This window comes from Numida meleagris, chromosome 2 (genome assembly GCF_002078875.1).
Source record: "Numida meleagris isolate 19003 breed g44 Domestic line chromosome 2, NumMel1.0, whole genome shotgun sequence".
In the NCBI taxonomy this organism is placed as follows: domain Eukaryota; kingdom Metazoa; phylum Chordata; class Aves; order Galliformes; family Numididae; genus Numida; species Numida meleagris.
This window is the reverse complement of record NC_034410.1, coordinates 5,437,781-5,455,271: the sequence shown is the minus strand read 5'-3', so window position 1 is coordinate 5,455,271 and position 17,491 is coordinate 5,437,781. Positions and strand designations below refer to the sequence as shown.

The following is a 17,491-nucleotide window of genomic DNA, read 5'->3' as shown; positions in this document are numbered from 1 at the left end:
GTGACAGTATGGAATTTAGGCCTGGAACTGCTATGAGTGGCACAGAGAAGATGACACTTGGCAAGAAGTGTAGAATGGCATTATATTCCATGATGGTTTTTCCTTTTCTGTGGTCTTAGAGAATACTGAGGTACTGCGTGCCATGGTATGATGGTACTCCCACCCTGGAGCACTGCATTAAGCTCTGGGGCCCCCAGCATGGATGTGGAGCTGTTGGAGCAGGTGGAGAGGACACTGTGAAGATGATCAGAGGGCTGGAGGACCTCTGTTATGAAGGAAGACTAAGGGAGTTGAGGTTGTTCAGCCTGGAGAAGGCTCTGCAGAGTCATTATTGTAGCCTTTCAAGGGGGACTTACAAGCAAGTTGGCTATGGAATCTACCAGGTTATGTAGTGATAGGACAAGGGTGGTGTATGGAAACTGCTGAGTCGTAGCCTGAACCACTGATTGAGCACCTGGAGGAAAGACCCAGCCAGCCCTGGAAGCACAGGTGAAGGCAATTCACCTGTGTGACCAGGAGCCAGGCTCCACCCCTCTTAGGCCTCATTTAAGGGCAGACTGCCACTGAGGGAGGATCTCTGGAAAGAGATCCCTGCTTGGTGGAAGCTTTTCCCTGTGAATTCTGAATCTTCTGATACAGGTGAGTGATCTACTTCCCTTCCTTTTTAGCACCTTGCTATTGTGCTGGTCCTTCCATCTCTTTTGTAATGTTTTTTTGTTTTTTTTTTCCATTGTGTTGATCTTTCTAATTGCTACAGGTGGATAATGGTTTTAAACTAAAAGAGTAAGTTTAGATTAGACAGAAATAAGGCATTCTTTATGCTGAGGGTGGTGAGGCACTGTCACGGGCTGCCCAGAGAAGCTGTGAATGCACCATCCATACAGGGCTAGGGATCTGGTCTAGTGGGAGGTGTCCCTGCCTATGGTAGGGGTTGGAGCTGAGTGAGCTTTAACATCCCTTTCAACTCAAACCATTCTGTGATTCAACACTTACAGCTATGAATCTCCTGTGAAGGAAGCATTGGCTCTTCTGGCCAGATCCAGAGAATGGCAGTGAATGGAGTTGTCCAGAGTGGTATTCTCCAGACAGCAGTACTGGGGGCAGCCCTGTTTAATATCTTTATTGATGATCTGGACAGGGGGATTGAGTGCATGCTCAGTAAGTTTGCAGATGGCACCAAGGTGGGAGAAAGCGTTGCTCTTCCTGAGCGTAGGAAGGCCCTACGCAAGGATCTGGACAGGCTGGATATCTGTGCTGAAGCCAGTTGTGTGAGGCTTAACAGGTGCCAGGTACTGCACTTTGGCCACCACAATTGCATGCATTGCTACAGGCATGGGCCTCTTGAAGTCTTGCGATAATTACTTTCTTGAAGAAAAAAAAAAAAATGCTTTCTGGGTTTGTGATGTAGTTGTGCTGTAACAGCAAATGTTAAGCTGTATCTATAAAAGCATGTACTGCTACAGTTATCTTTTGTGCAGATGAAATGGTTGTATTTCCTTTGAGTTCATACAGTTGTAGCAGGAGAGAGGTGCATTGTACTTCTGACAAGGAAGGTGTGTTGATACAGGGTATTGGGGAATGAAATAATTATTTCAGAGTTCGGTTCTTTGATGAAATACTGGGTGCAGAAGGGAGTCAACAATGTATTTTTATAGGATTTATATATAAGAAAAACGTGCTACTTACTGTGTCCCATTAAAACATTAAGAGCTGCGAGCAAAGATTTTATTAATTGCTTTTAGAAATACATATATTGAAAATTATAATGAATATCCTTTTCTTTTTGAGAGAAGACAACTATGAAATCATATTAAGTGTATGAATCACCTTCAGTACTGTTTCATTGCTCATTTGTTTATTGTCTAGTCAAATGATACCATATTGAAATTCAGCCTTGTTGCTTCATCAGCAGTTTTGCTAATGTTTGCTGTAGCTCTCAGATATTTCAGATGTTGTTGTGATGCAGTCTTTGTTTCTAAATGAGTAACCTGAAAACAGAGCCCCCCAAAATTGCTTCAATATCTGGAATAATAAAGGTGAGCTCTTGTTACAGTCCAGCATCTTCCTTACAACAACTCACTTTAGATAATACTGTACAGCAACAGTTTATTTAGTGAAGATCTTCCTTGGCTAATAGGAGACCTTCAGCAGGTTGCTCACAGTGACTAGGAATGCTATTTTGCTGTTCTAAGTTTTACTCAAATGTTTGACTCAACTTTATTACTGAGCGTCTTCACTGTGAGACATATAATCCGAGCCTCCTTGCTGCTTCTGAAATTCTGGGTGCTTTTTTATTAGGGAAAGGATAAAAGTCTAACTTGTGGCAAGCTGGCATGTATTTTGTAGAGGAAATATGGTGATGCATCCAAACTGCTGAAGTGTCTGACTTCAGAGCAGGCTTTTGGCAACTTCCTGAGATGGTGCTGCCGTTCTCTTTGCTGAAACTGTTCAACGTGCTTGAGCTGAGCATGGCTAGTTCACTCCCTTCTTCTAATTCCTTCTGTTGCAGCGTGCCATTTTCTTTGGAAATCAGTCTCTGATTGTCAAAACTGCACGGTTCATTCCTGCAGTTCGAAAGATTCCAGGGAACTTTCTTACAAGGAGCTTGTGCGAGGCGGTGAATTCCCAGGTGTGTACGCCAGGGTGAGCTGTCATGTACAGTGCCGTTGCTGGTCACCTCCAGGCTGACCTTTCTGACAGGGACATGTTCTGTAAATGACTTTGGATTTCTGACTTTTTTATTAATTAAAACAGCGTTGACCATTGTTTCTGGGAGAACAGATTCATGCTCACCTGCAAGGGAAATGCATATATGCACTTTATTGTTGTGGCAGAAATTAAGGGTCTAGCTTCTGTAGCATGAACTCAGCTGAAGAGCTTTACCAGACGAATGGTGTCTGTGACCAAGAGCAGTGAAAATTCTTTTGATGGCAGATTACGGAGTAGAAGTGTTTCATGCTCAGTTTTTCAGTTTGAGGACATAAATGCTACCGTGGAGTCAGTTAAATGATAATGGAAATTTATCAAGTCAATATTGATCTAAGCGCTACTCTAACACTCATTAACAACACAGATTGAGAATTGACTTTCAGCAATTAACCGCTTGTAAGCAAAAATTCTTAAGGTGAACAGGGGCTTGCTTAATGTGTTGGTTGGTACTGTGATTTGAGAGACACAAATGTTCTGCTTGATACTGTTTGAAGCTTGTATTCGCAACCAAGAAATATTCTGAATTTCTTTCCTCTTTTTCTTAACACAGTATAATTACCATATAGGCTTGTATTTATTATTTAATTACTTTTTTTCCAGTCTCTGTGGCTTAATTTCTAATGCGATATGAAAGTTACTGTTGGAAATGCCTAGGATATTAGAAATAGAAATGCAAATGCTATTTTAATTAGATGTAGCAGCTATTAAATTACTGAACATGTTTGGCCTTCTGTGCCTTGAAAATGAATAGAATCTGAACCATTGTGCTAAAGAGAAAGAAACAGTGTGGTTGACATTGTAAGCACTAATTAAATGCACTTTAATTACTAGAAATATACTTTAAAGTAGAGGTTGTGCAGAATGCTGACCTTATTTATGAGGTCGAGTTAAAGGAACTGTATTTTTGTCAGAACAAATTATGAAGTATATTGATGTGGAAAAAAAAATAGACCTAGAGAGCTGATTACATTTTGAAACAGGGAATCTGAATAACCACTTAAAAGAATTCTAACTTTGAATTTGAAATGAAACTAATTGGAATAGGATGTTGCCATAAAAAAAAGCGAATGCAAAAATCCTCATAACAGTGTTTCATATCATTTTTGTAAGAAACGATCTGAAGATGTCAGATGCAGCTGTTTCACTGGCAGTAAATGAATCTGTACAACAGGGCTTCAGTTAAGGAGAGGCTTTTGCTGCTGTCTTTGGCTCCCACTACTAAAGCAGTGACACCTGTACAGTATCACAGAATTTTCTCTGCCCCTCAGTTGGCCACATAAGGCTGATCTGATATGAGCTCAGTAGTGAGTCATGTGCATCTTCTGCTCTTGCGCAGTGTTATCAGGAGAGAGAGAAAAGCACACACTAAGCTTAGAGTATGTGTCGTATGTGTCTGTGCATGTGTCTATATAGTTCAATATACTAAAAGAATTAAAGTAAAGCCATTCTTAGAGATAAGAACACACAGTTTTGTATCATGGAACAGTGAGAATCAAAGCTATGGCTGGACTTACGGCCAGACTTTTCCCAGGAAATAAAGCTCAACTTGCAGTGCTGCACAAAGTCCGTTTGCAGCATGGAGGTCTGCAGAACAGCACAGCATAACACCAGGCTACAAAGGAGGGTTTGTTCTACACATGTGAGAGAAAAGGGAAGAGAAAGGAGGACCTGAGGGACTCTCAGGGGGTGCAGCTTTTTATGTTCTTGTGGACGTCACTGCACTTTTAGATGAACTCGTGTTGATAGGCAACATCGGGTTTTATCTTGAATCATCTGAACTGGTCACTGGAAGAATTACGGTCTGGTTTGAGCTGATCAGAGAGTTCAGTGTAATGCATCAGTCCAAGGTAAATAGTCTGAACTGGTTTTCAGTTCAGGTTTGATTTGATTCCTTGGCTACAGATGCAGCACACAAAGTTGAGCAATGAGCTGTAATAGAAATGTTGGAGCCCTGAGCCATGCTCTGTTGAGGTGGTACACATTCAGCACTCCCTGAACTTCTGAAGAAAGCTTGATTTAGATCTTTGGTCTTTCAGAAAAGACAGATCTTTTGAATTGCACATAATAGCCTTGCAGTAAGGTTGTCTACCATTTGGTCTTTTTCATACGCTGTCATCATAGATTTGGAATTAACAGAAGTTGATCTTACTTCAGTTTGGCTTGGGAAATTCTTGGAAGACATTTCTGTAGTCAGAGGGCCAATGTTTACTCCATTGTTACTGCATGCTCTGAATGCTATTTTAATTCCTAAAGTAAACACTACTTTTCTTCTTAGCCAATGAACAATGAATATGCTATTGTGTTATCCCCTACCTGGTGACTTTTCAAATCTTGTCATCCTTTTTCTCAAAGAATCAGGAACTGGCAGAAACACGAATATGGCTGTGTGTATTGGGGACAAACCAGAGGAAAGCTGTTTTAAGGTGACTTATCAGTTACTAGCTCACCAATGGAAAAACCTAGAAAAGTTAGAGTCTGAAGTTCTGTTTGAAGGTTCACAACTCCATGACTCTGGCAAATAAGGCAGATAATGAGATGCAGAGCTGGAAGTCCTTATGATGTCTTGATGTTACCGTTCCAACTGCAGTGCCGTAAACTTGCAATGCTCAAAAGCATTGTGGCATCATGGACGGATGGATGGCCTAACTGCAGGAAGCAATTCAGGGTTTTACTAGATGGAACAAAGATTTTTTTGCAGGGATTTTTGGGACTATGAGGGAATGAAGGCATCTTTTACCATGGACTCTCATGTCTCTGGCCTCTGAGGTTTGTGTGCACATGTAGAGTCTTATTGTTGCCGTAACCCTTCAGCAACAATTTTGCCCTCTAGGTATGGTAGAACAAGGAAATGATTACTGTCAGTATGAAAAAGTGATGCACACTTGGAGTGCTTTGTGGTATGAGCTGGAAATTCTGGATATCTCAGGCTTGTAACTTAAGGAATGTAGGGCAGCGTGCTATCTCATTATAGTGGTGTTTATTGCATGCTGACATCCTCTTGGAAACTGATGCATGTAACAGCTTCAAAGTGCTGAGCTACAGAATAGGTTTTTCCAAGTTCCAAACCACAGAAATGCTTAAGGTTAACTTTAATGACACAGAACTCAACTGTTTCTCACAGCAGTGTTAACCCTTTCTACACAAGTTGATTAAAGATAGAAGTTCAGTGCCATAGGTTCTGTTTTTTGTTAATGTTTTGGGCTATGCGCATGTATATGAAAACATGTATGTGAACTTCCAGCCCCACTAAATTCTTAAATTCTCAGAACTGCGTGGTCCTACTGTGTCTTTTCTTTAATCTTCAATTAGCGTCCTGGCCAAAAAGAAAAAAATGAATTGCTCTGATTATGTGTATTATATCTGAAGTTTCATCTGACTTTCATTGGAATACAGACCTCTGCTTCCTTTCTTTAGCTGGTTAATATTGTTGCTTTGCCTTCAAGTTGGTTGCCTTTTCATACCTGATAAAATAAGCTTGTGCATTCACATCCCTTTCTTCCTCAAATAGGCTTCTTTTTTTAACATTCACATTTCTAGCCATTTAGATGAAATGATATTGAGGAAGTTAATGCTTCATGGTTCATAATTATGTGGTTTTTCTATTGTTTTAATGATACTCCTTGTCAGATACAGCCCAAATCCAGAACTGCTGAAAAATGTAGAGTAAAATGTGAACAGTGAAATAGCCCAAGTTCTCTATTTGTTGAGCTAAACACTAACACCAGAGGTGAATTAAAATTGTTTTGCATATTTGGTATTGCATTTAAAGACAATTTCATTAATTGACTTAGTATTCTCAATATCGCTTAGAAAGTAAATGGAAATATGTCAGTGCAATGTTGTAAGCAGTAGTTTGTCTGAAAACCTCAAAACAGTTGAATGTTTGTTTTATAAATGCTGTCTGGCATGGCAGAAAGATGACTGATACACTGCCACTTCTTTTTCTGTTTTGCAAGCACTAAAAATGCTTTCAAAAAGGGACCTTTTGTTCCAAGATTATATCTTAGTTACCCACTGTTATATGGTAGAAGTTGTTTTTTAAGCAAATGCCCAACTTTTGCTCTATATTTTGGTATTGCTTCCTACAGTCTTGTAGGATGCATTTTGTTACATAGATAAAGAAGGGGAAAAAAGACAGAAGACCCAGGATTTGATTGTTCTGATAGAAGAATTTGAGGAAGTACATTTCACAAATAGATTGATGATAGATGTGAAGTACGTGGCTCCTGTAAGAATAAACACCAGCATTAAGAGTTTTACTTTCCTAACTTAAAACCTGTAAAACCTTTAATCAAATACATTCATCTACTTCAAATTGATGATAGGGGTTTTCTGCTGTGAAACTGATTGATAGAACCATAAGACTGCCTGACAGTGAAATGAATAAAAGACCTAAACTGACAGAAAAGTAGACGCTTTGTACTGCTCTTGAAGCTGAGCATTAAAAGAACAAAGATAAAAGTTATTCAATAGTTAAAGTTTTAACATCCGCATTTACACTGTTTCCTATAAATCCAAGCATACCTGTTTTAAATACAATAATGTGCGACTGCAGCTTTTGCTTCTGTTTTATGTGGTCATACTGCTCCTCAAGCAAGCTTACATCCATCTTGGTTGGCTGCTTATGATGATCTGAATCTCGTGGCTCTGAGGTATGAGTCACTGAAAAAATACCAGTCGTGTATTTGTAAGCCTTTACCATCTGTTCCCACAAGGAAGACAAAGTCATGCAGAAGCAGGACATTTCCTTCATTGTGTTGGCAAAAAAAAAAGCACATCAAAGCATCTGAAATCTTCCTAAATGACTAAATAACTTTCTTTTCTAAGTTGGGTAACTTGGTAACTTCTTTCAGAAGTGGTGTTGTCTGTTCTCAAGTTGTGGATTTCAGGCAGCTTGCTCTCCTGCAGCACACCTTGCGCTCCTGCGTACAGATTTCATGGTGATAGCAGGATTTATGGTTGGATTTAATGTTGACTTAAGGTTGTGAACACATGAGGCTTTGCCAAAAAAAACAGTGAAATTCAAAACCTCATTGAACACGGTCAGGTGCACAAAGGGCTGGATAATACTGGTTTATGTAGCAAGGCTAACTCTTAAGGGGATGCTGCCATGGTGACCTAACCAAGACAGTAATTCCATCAGGGAAATCTTCAGGTTTTTTATGTATTTTGTCTTATCCTCTCTGTTTTCCTTCCTTAACTTTCATCCAGTGTCATTCTTGTTGCAGCGTCTTGGGGCAGTAGGGTGGGGACTGGACTGACAACCTTCATAACCTTGCTAAAAATATTCCTGGGCTCAAAGTCAAAACAGCCTTATGTAACAGTGAGGCAAAGATTAAAAAAAGTCTTTTTTCTATAAGTTTAAAGTATGAGACTGTCTGAATGCTGAGCTGCAAGTTTCTGTCCCTGAAATAGGTCCATTCGATGCTATTACAAGGATCCAAGAGAACCACATGGGAGAAACACTGTTAAGCCATGGTGTCGATCTGTTCATCTGCTAGGTTCCTTGCAGTGAGAAGCATTGCACAGGAACAGTGTGAAAGGGCAGTGTGTGGAAGGAATGCCTGCATGCTCTGTTTCTCCAGTTACTGACAGAAATTATGCTCTCATTTGCATTCTAAATGATTTACTGAATCAGGTTCAAAACATGCGGATCTTAGGTATCTGTTTGGAAGTTGTGTGTACACAGGTGACAAAAGTCTTGCTACATAGTTGCATGCGTACATTTCTGGTAAGGCTCAATATGCTCACAGGTGTAAATCTGCTTTAATTCACTTATTCACTTAATTGCTTTTGCCTTCCTATTATGCATATGTCTTGCAAACCATGTTCCCTAGCTCAGCTGCAGTCCTGTTCTGCCCTACCAGAAAGAAAAGTAAGCACAACACTTTGTCAGACACTGAATACTTGTCAAGTCAGCTTCTCCTTCGTGAGTCCTGAAAAAGCATGTGTTGTGTTAGGAGTTGTTCTGATGTGCTATGGCTTTGGAATATCTGCTTTGATATTCTGCCTTCAGTAGTGACAAACACTAGTGCTCTGTAGAAGGCTGCCTTGTTTTCCTGGTGTTCTGAGTTGTTGGCACATGGAGTCCTCCTTTGGACCTTCAGGCAGTGGGTTTCTGCACTGGGGCAGGAGATTTTATTAATCTCATTGCAGTTTGTGCTGGTATTCAATACAAACATTATTAATGGCCATAAAAGTTCCCCAACCTTCTTAAAATTCCAGTCACGCTGTGTGACTCTCTGACCTCCTGAGAAAGTGACTTGTACAACCCGAGTGTGTGCTGCAGACAGAATTACTGTGATACCATCCTTTAACGTGAAATGTACGCTCTGTCTTAAAAGATGTCCACCTCTCTTCTCATTCAAAGGGCATTGAAAGGAGAAGTTCTTATCTGAACAGAAAATATTATGACTTTTAATCACCTGTACTGTAGGAGCGCCTCGGGCTCGTGGAAAGCCATCACGCTTAGTTACACGTGCACTATGCAGGGCAGCCTCCTTCCAGACAGTTGCTTGGGTAAATAACAAAACAGAATCAAGGAGAAGAGCTGCCCAGTGGAATGGAGTGAGTGCAGGTGGTACAGCAGGTCGGGGGAACCAGGAACAGGATTAGCTTTTGTGTTGCTCAGCCCATCCCTTATGCATTGTGGTTTGTTTCCTTTAGAGGGAACGGCTGTGAGCATGGCATCCTGATTCTGCCTCAGGAGGAGCGTGTTTGTGTGTCTGTATGCATTTGGCAGTGCATGCTTTGCTATTGAGGTGTGTGTATATACACATTCATACGTGTGGTTTGTGAATAAGTCACAGCCAGGATATGATTCATAAAATGAGGTGCAGATCTAACATACAGGGGATCACAGAGAAAATGGCATTGTGGTTTTGATGTATAGTGAGCTGATGTAATTCCTGTTACGCCGCTAACATAAGCTTGCAAATTGCTTACCTGTGGCTTCTGCTCTTATACTGCAGTGGAACACCTTCCTTGTACTGCAGCCTGTTTAGGTAAAAGGAAAAAAAAATATTTGTCTTTGATACACACAAAATGGAAATGATGACTTGTTTAAATCGGTCATCATTCACTCTTTAAATTGAGGTACTCGGATCTGCAGACCACTGTGTGCTTTTAAAATATGCAGCAGATGGCACTATTGGTGTGGTGTGACTGTAGGCTCACCTTAGTCCTAAAACATTAGAGGCCCGAACTTGCTTTGTGTGTTTCTGAGGAATATAAGCAGCCAAGCCACTTCTTAGCATTGCTACGTGCATTTCCCAACAGTACTGTAGGTTCTGGAAACTTATTGCCATGATTAGGTTTCTGTTTAAAAAAAAAAAAGCCTTGTCTTTAATTGAACAAACTCTTAAAAACATCATCTGAGTGACTTTAATTTCATTATCCACTGAAGTGCTATATTTTCTCTTAAGTCTGTTCATCCATCGCACAATGGAAGCAATTTTTCATTTCCCTGAGGCAAAATAAATTTGTGATTATATTGCAGTCCAAAAGCAATGGTTTTCAGAACTTGACATAGACGCCCACTGCCCTTGACCTTGGTTGCAAAATCTCATTTAAAAAGACGCAACTAATTTTTCCTCATGCTAATTAATTTGTGAGTAGTAAATTACTTCTGTATTCTAAAAATGTTTGAAGGATCTTACAGGAACCGTTGTTGATTTAAAGATAACTTAAAAAATGCTCCTAACAGTGAACTATGACTGAATACACTTCCAGCAGCTCCGGGTTTTACAGCACACCTGGGGCTGGAGGGATATATGGTTATTCATATTGCTCATGTGGAGAACTACAGGCACGTGGCCTACACTGCTTGTGAGCATTGCAAAGACAGAACACAGAGATCTAGATTTAACTGGCGCTGAGAAGGAAAATAAAAGTGCCTATGAGAATCCCCTGCCTGTAGCTTTCTATAGACATATATATTAACGCGCAGTCTTGAATTGTTGGAAACTATTACGTTGTTAGAAAATTTAGTAACAAAAAGAAACATTAGAAATAAGAGAAGTTTTTATTTGTGCTCCAGACAATGCCAGCAGAATCGATAGTAATTATTTACTTTTTAATGAGGTTTTTTTTGATAAAGGCACATATCTTTTATTGAAAAGCACAGCTTTCAGGCACACTGCTGTTAGAAACTGGTGAAGTAGTCAGAGCACAGGACTCTAATGATGTAAGATCATTTTATGGTGTTCTCTGCACATTCATGACAGTGGGATGAAGGAGGCCATGGTGCAAGTTTACAGAATGATCTTGCAGTGTTTCTTTAGACCCGCTGACCTTTTGATTCACCTTTAAAACTCTCATGTCTGGCTCTGCATGCGTGGAAAACTTGGTGCTATGTGATTCCTTTGCTGAATCACCATGGCTTTTGGTTTTTGGTTTCTTTTTGTGGGTGGTAAAAGCAGTCAGACCAAAATCACTGGATTCATAAAATCATTTGAGTTTAAAGGGACTTTGAATTGTTATCTGGTCCAACTCCCCTGCAATGAACAGGGACTCCTACAGCTCAGTCAAGTGAATCAGAGCCTGGCCCAGCCTGATTCACCTAAGTCAAAATAAGTTGTGCTGGGGATGAGGAGTTAAATGCAGCAGATGTCCTGTATGTGGGGTATTTTTTTGTCTGGCACAATCAGCATTTAAAAACCTCTGTTCTTCTGTTTTGACTCTATTGGTGCTGAGAATTAATTAACTTTCCTTTGGAATGTTAGCTGCTATAGAAAGTAATTTAAAATGCCAAGCTTTGCTTTGTACTAACAGAGCAAAATCGCTAGATCACGGTCTTTACTAGTTGGTTGTCTGCATGAGCAGGACTGGAATCTCTCTCTCTCTGAACAGTCAGCATCCAAAACTTAGGGTTGGGATTTGTTGTTCATTTTGTGGCTTTGTTTTCATTGTCCACTGAGAACTCCTGAGATGCCCTTTTGTGAGTGACCATGTGCAGAGGCAAGTCAAAGAAGAAAGTGAAGTTATTTACATTGTAGACATTTTAAACAGATGAAGCCTGACATCTTTCCTTGCTGTTTCCCCTTAGTTTTAGGGTTTCTTAAAGTAGTATGATAAACAGGATGGTTAGTTTTAGTCTGGAGACACCCAAGGTCAGGCTGGATGGGGCTCTGAGCACCTGATGGTGCTTTAGGTGTCCCTGTTCATTGCAGGGTTGGACCAGATGGCCTTTAGGGGCCCCTTCCAACTCAAAGGATTCTATGATTTTGACATTATACAGCTGTCCACGAGAAGAGGATGAGATGGAAGTGAATTGCCTTCATGAATAGGCCTTGAGGATTTTGGAAATTCACTGAAGTTTCCTTGAGTCTATGGATGTCTTAAATTCCACTTACTGATAATCAGAGTTTATATACGTGGTACTGCTCTGTAAGTGTATTTTCTATACAAGCTGTTTCTCAGGGTGTTTCCTGCCCATGGAGTTACAGTGGTTACAGCTCTGTGAGTGACAGCCACCTTGCATAGGGGAACTAGGGAGAAGTTCCAATTTCAAATAAGATATAAAAATAATTGGATAAGCTATATAAATTTTCTGCCTTGCTTTTTTTTTCCACTTGTAAACTACATGATTTTGATTTATTCTTGATTTTTCATTTTCATTCTTGCTGGATAGCGCTAAGAAGTGCGAGGCTTGGCTCTTTTTCCATTTAAGGCATTGTTTGAGTAGGAATTAATTTACCCTTGATTGTTTTTAATCAATAAAATGTACTTATCTGTAAGTGGAATGTGATAAGAATCAGATACAGCACGAAAGAACTGGTTAATCTGTTGTTAATGAAAAATTTTATCTGGATGACAACATCTTGCTTTTGGGCTTTAGGACACAAACCACTTCAGTATTCCTCTTGAAAGAAATCTGCCAGGTGGGTAAGTTTTAATAAGCCTTGCAAATGACTGTGGTTAAGATAGTCCTCCAAAGAGGATGGTTAAGTACTAGCACTATTGTGGAGTGAATGTAGACTTGAAATCTGTACAGAGGAAAGTGTCCTAAAAATAATTTGCTATTCAGAAACATCCTTCACTTCCATGCAGAGATCTCATGAGGAATTTGTTCTGCACTTCACAATCACTAGTAGCCTAACTGAAGTCAATGAAATTACATCTGTAAAACCAGAAACAATTCCATGGTGTCTGATTCAGTGCCTACTGAAGTCATCAGGTCCTGTTGAAATCAGTAGAAATGAAATTGGGGGATTTTATGTACGTGATTAAATACAGGCTCCGACCTGACCAATGCACATGAAAGTGACATTATAACCAACAGACTGTGCAGCTATGCCATCATTAAATTCTTTGCATGTACCCATTGTTCCTGTGCATTCATAGGCTATTATATGAAATCCTGTGCATATTCTTCATGAGGGGTGGCCTCTTAATGAGCCTTAATTAGTTAATGCAGTCCAATACCTGGGAGTTTGAATATACATGTGCCAAGAACTAAATCTTCTAATAAGACTGTGGAATAATTTCTACACCTAAATAAGGAATGTCTTCAGTCCCAATATAACAACTGCTTTGGGCTTCCTACAGTGGAACTCATTCAAAGGGCTTCTGCTGGGTCTTTGTCTTAAACTTTTGCCCATTCACACTACAATCGGTAAAATTACAGTGGATAACAGTCTTGATACGTTACTTTTAAACAACAAGTATTTATTCTTGCAGAGTGAAAGATGAGGTTCTCCACAATGTTTGGAAGTATGAATAGACAATTGTTACCATAAAGTCAAGTGCAAAAGTAACTTTGGTAGATAAGTGCATATTTACAGAAAGGAAAACTTCTTTGATGTTATGGTGTCATCTCATTACAAAGAACAGCAACTTTGTATTTTAATTTATGGCACTGTAGTATTTATCAGTACTTGGTTGAACATTGCTGAAACTTGTGATAATACCAGCAGTGCTCAGTAGAAAAGGGATGACCTTTACAGAATTACAGTTGTTTGGGTGTCTTTCCAGAAGGAAGCTCTAGTGCTCACACTGAGTTTTTCTTTTCTGAAGGTGGTATATTCTGGTTGCATTACATGGAACTTAACATTGTAGACGTTCTCCCACTTAATTAGCAGCACTGCATATGACTGTCAGAGTAGCTGGCAAATAGGCAGAAATTTATTTGACCCAACATAGTACACTTTGATGTTTCTGTGGCTAATTAAAGACCCACAAGATTCCTTGTAGGGAAAAGAACAGCTGTGCCACCAAGCCTAACAATGCTAGGTCTAACATGGGCTGCTTTGGTTGCAGAGATATCAGCTGTGCACCTGCACTATGTGCAGTGCTGTCTCTGTTGATGTACAAATGTGAAGTACTTGCTTGGAACTGAGAATATTTGGCTGTCCAGCTACTTAAGTAGCTAGAAGCCCAAAATCTGCTGGCAGCGAAAGGATGGGTAGCTTTGAAGCTGCTCCTGAACTTTTCCTATGGAGGTATGAATATTTTCACCTACCGTTTAATTATGTAACCCACATTCATCAGGACTGGACTGCAGTCATTATGTATCAATTTGTATCAAACAAAGGTCTGGTCTAGCTGTTAGCTAGTTTGCTGAACGTATTAGATGATGGGATGATACTGAAGCACAGTAGTTAGGCTGGCACTGGTTTTGAGAGTTTGCCTGTTCTATTTTGCATGACTTCTGTGTTGCCTGCACACCTTTGTAAAGCTGAAGAATGCATATATATCTAACTTTGTATCAGGGTAAAACTGAGATCTAGAAACTCAAAGAATAAAATGTGAAATATCCCTGTGTGTGGAATACATTTTAAATCATTTGTTTTACAGTGAACTGAAATGAAAGTGGGATGAAGTTGACTATTGGGAGGGGGGGAAGTGGGGGGGGGGGGGAAATCAATATTATTAGTTAGCTTAGTAGTTAAAATTTACCAGAACAGCCAGAGGCCTAGTGAAACATTGAAGTATTGCTCCTTTGTCATGCCAGGTTTGTGCATAACTGCAGAAAGTGGTTTATAGGAATAGGGGAAGAAGCCTTCTTTTTCCTTTACTTTACTATACGTGCCTTGAGTGATTAATCTTTGCTCTGCCTCAAACTGTTAATCTGGCATTTGACATTTTGTCCATGCTCTCAGGAAATTTTGGACTTGTCAGTACCAAAACATCAATGGCGCATGAATGCCACTTCACAGGTAACTGCACAGCTCTAATCCTTGTTTGCTTTCAAGAGACAATTTTAGAGGTTATGGCAGTGAATCCCAGCATAAGCTTTAACACAGAAAGGACAGCAGCAATGCCAATTTTCCATACACAAACTACTAAATCTGAGAGAATGCTGACCTGATGGGATGATGTGTGACAGAGTGAGGTTCTGGGAACATCCCAATTTTTGTTAGAAAGCCCTGAACAGGAAAAGTAGCATAACTAACTTTCCCATTCTGTCCTTGTGGAATCCTTATGGATTATTCCATACTGTTGTCTTGCACTGTTGTTCCAAATTTAAGGAGGTTTGATAACACTAGGGTTGTTATCCCAATCCTGTAACTTTGCTGTGCTGTTTAAAGCAAGGTCAGACTGCTGAGTGAAATACCACTGAACGATCTCTTTGCTGAAGGATATCATGGATTCTTACATTCTCACAGGATTGTTTTATGTATTTATTAACTACTGTTCCCTTTTTCACAACTAGCACCTTCTCTCGTTTTAAAAACTGTCTCTTTCAGAAGTTATTTATCATTCCTGTGGCTTTCTTTAGGACTGACTTAATGTATTTTTATTTTTTTGTGAGTAGCTGTACATGGAAAACTGCAGCATTTCAAGCCTTCCAACTCCATCTCTTCCTTATTTATAGGAAATATGCAGCAAGGTCCACCCAGCACGCGCTCCTTGTGGACAGGGGAACCCCACCAGCACCAGCCACTGGAATCCCTCTGCTTTAAAGAAGTGTAACTACAAACTGGGCGACTACGGGACACACACACCTTCACTTTCAGATGGATCGGCGCTTCGGCTTTCTTCAGCTGGACCCTTCCTGATTGCAGACTCACCGCACCTGACGCTGCTTACCCAGCCGCAGCTGAGCACTTATTAACTCGGGTTCACCTTTAAGCGGCCGCTGCGGTGCGTGGGGCCTCAGCCACCGTCAGCCCCGCGGAGCTCCGTTCCGGGGGAAGGCCGGCCTTGAGGCCGCCCCTTCCCTGCCCGGCCGGGCTCGTCATGGCCGCCCCCTGCTTCTTGGGATGGGATTTCAGCACGCAGCAGGTACCGCGGCCGCTTCCCTCCGTCCCATGTCTTCCTCCCTCCCTCCCGAGGCGGCTCCGCTGCTGCTTCCCGGGGGCTGAGAGATGGCTGCGGGCTGGGGCCGGCTGCCCCGCTGCCAGCTCTGCAAGGGGCCGTGCCCGCCGCCCCGGGCTGCTCCCCGGCGAGCTCGGCGCTTCCTGTTCCCGCGGCGGGAGTACCGCCTCTCGGTGCCCGCTGTAGAGCACGGGCTGCCGTGTCCGCCCGGCGTTCTGCGTGCCTCCGTCTGCCTGCACAAGCACGTTCTTGGACCACCTCTTTTAGCGTTGTGCTGCTGCTGCTTGTCTGAAGCTGCAGCCTGCGCATCCGGAGCAGGCTGCATTCCTCAGGCCGGCTCCTCCGAGGAGCTCCCACCCAGCAGCGTGCCCGGCCCCGCGGCCAGGCGGCTTTTGGAGATCTCCAAGGAGACCCCACGGCCTCTCAGGCATCTCTCTGGGCTCTGTGACAGTGCTGCCCGGTGCTCAGGGGAACCTCCTGTGCTCCCGTTTGTGCCGCTGCCTCTTGTGGTGAAAGCGCCTGGCTCCATCTGTTTACACCCTCCCTTCAGGAAAAGGACCTGAGGGTGTTAGCTGGCAGCTGGCTGGACGGGAACCAGCAGCGTGCTCGGGTGGCCAAAGTCAAAGGCATCCAGGCTTGTATCAGAGAGAGAGTGCAGCCGGCAGGGGGTGATCGTCCCTCTGTAGTACTGGCACTGGTGAGGCAGCACCTCGAGTGCTGCATTCGGCGTTGGGCCCCTCATTATAAGACATTGAGGCCCTGAAGGGTGTCCAGAGAAGGGCAGGGGAGCTCTGAGGGGTCTGGAGCACAAGTGTGATAGAGTGCAGCTGAGGGAGCTGGGGTGGTTCAGTCTACAGAAGAGGAGGCTCGGGGGAGACCTCATAGTTCTCTCCAACTCCCTGAAAGGAGGTTGTGGTGAGGTGGGGGTTGGTCTCTGCTCCCAGGTAACAGTGATAGGATGAGAGTTGATGGCCTCAAGTTGTGTCAGAGGAGGTTCAGGTTGGATATTAGGAAAAGCTTCTACTCTGAAAGCGTGACAATGCACTGGCACAGGCTGCCCAGGGAGGTGGTGGAGTCCCTGATCCTGAAGGTGTTCCAGAACTGTGGAAATGTGGCACTGAGGGACGTGGTCAGTAGGCATGTTGGGATGGGTTGAGGTTGGACTTGGTGATCTTAGAGGTCTTTTCAAGATTTAATGGTTCTGTTTTGCCCTGGAAGGGGATGCTGTGGCCCTTTTGTACATCTGTCCTACCACCTCTCATTTGAATGTTGGCACTGTAAAAGGAGCTGGATGCTGCTGGTGCCTGCACATGTGGGCAGGCATGAAGCCCCTCAGCCTGTTCCACCAGGCAGCCTGGGGACTGTGCCCAAATCCAAGTTTCTGAGCATTCTGATGTGAGTCAGTATTGGTAGAACTGTACACCTGAGTGCCCCAGGTGAAATTTTGGAATTGTCAGCATAGTCTGGTATCAGCCATACTGCAGAGAGAGATGTCTCCCATGCTGCGTATGAGCCCAAATTT

The 17,491-nt window shown here is 42.1% G+C and overlaps 2 protein-coding genes across 12 annotated transcripts in view; one reads left to right on the top strand and one right to left on the bottom strand.

The window, feature by feature from the left end:
- On the bottom strand, nucleotides 1,693-15,757 carry C2H9orf152 (chromosome 2 C9orf152 homolog). The gene is made up of 4 exons (XM_021387908.1): nucleotides 15,657-15,757; nucleotides 9,655-9,705; nucleotides 7,234-7,371; nucleotides 1,693-2,793 (listed from the first exon to the last, which is right to left on the bottom strand). Exons 3-4 carry the CDS (start codon nucleotides 7,316-7,318, stop codon nucleotides 2,234-2,236), a joined length of 645 nt encoding a protein of 214 aa, XP_021243583.1. The 5' UTR covers nucleotides 7,319-7,371; nucleotides 9,655-9,705; nucleotides 15,657-15,757; the 3' UTR covers nucleotides 1,693-2,233.
- XYLB (xylulokinase) overlaps nucleotides 15,757-17,491 on the top strand; it is a 134,708-nt gene continuing 132,973 nt past the window's right edge. For all 11 annotated transcript variants that reach the window (XR_002435424.1, XR_002435423.1, XR_002435422.1 and 8 more), the window contains exon 1: nucleotides 15,757-15,936. Coding sequence is in view for 6 of the 11 variants with exons in the window: in XM_021387898.1 (XP_021243573.1) it covers nucleotides 15,892-15,936 (45 nt within the window). In the remaining 5 variants the exon portion in view is untranslated. The remainder of the gene's footprint in view (nucleotides 15,937-17,491) is intronic.

Bases quoted from the DNA above. Each gene is read 5' to 3' on its own strand.
- C2H9orf152 (XM_021387908.1), bottom strand. From the start codon at position 7,318: ATGGATGTAAGCTTGCTTGAGGAGCAGTATGACCACATAAAACAGAAG. The intron at 2,794-7,233 runs GTATGCTTGGAT...TTTCCCTTGCAG, and splicing joins CATTATTGTATTTAAAACAG to GTGAGCATGAATCTGTTCTC.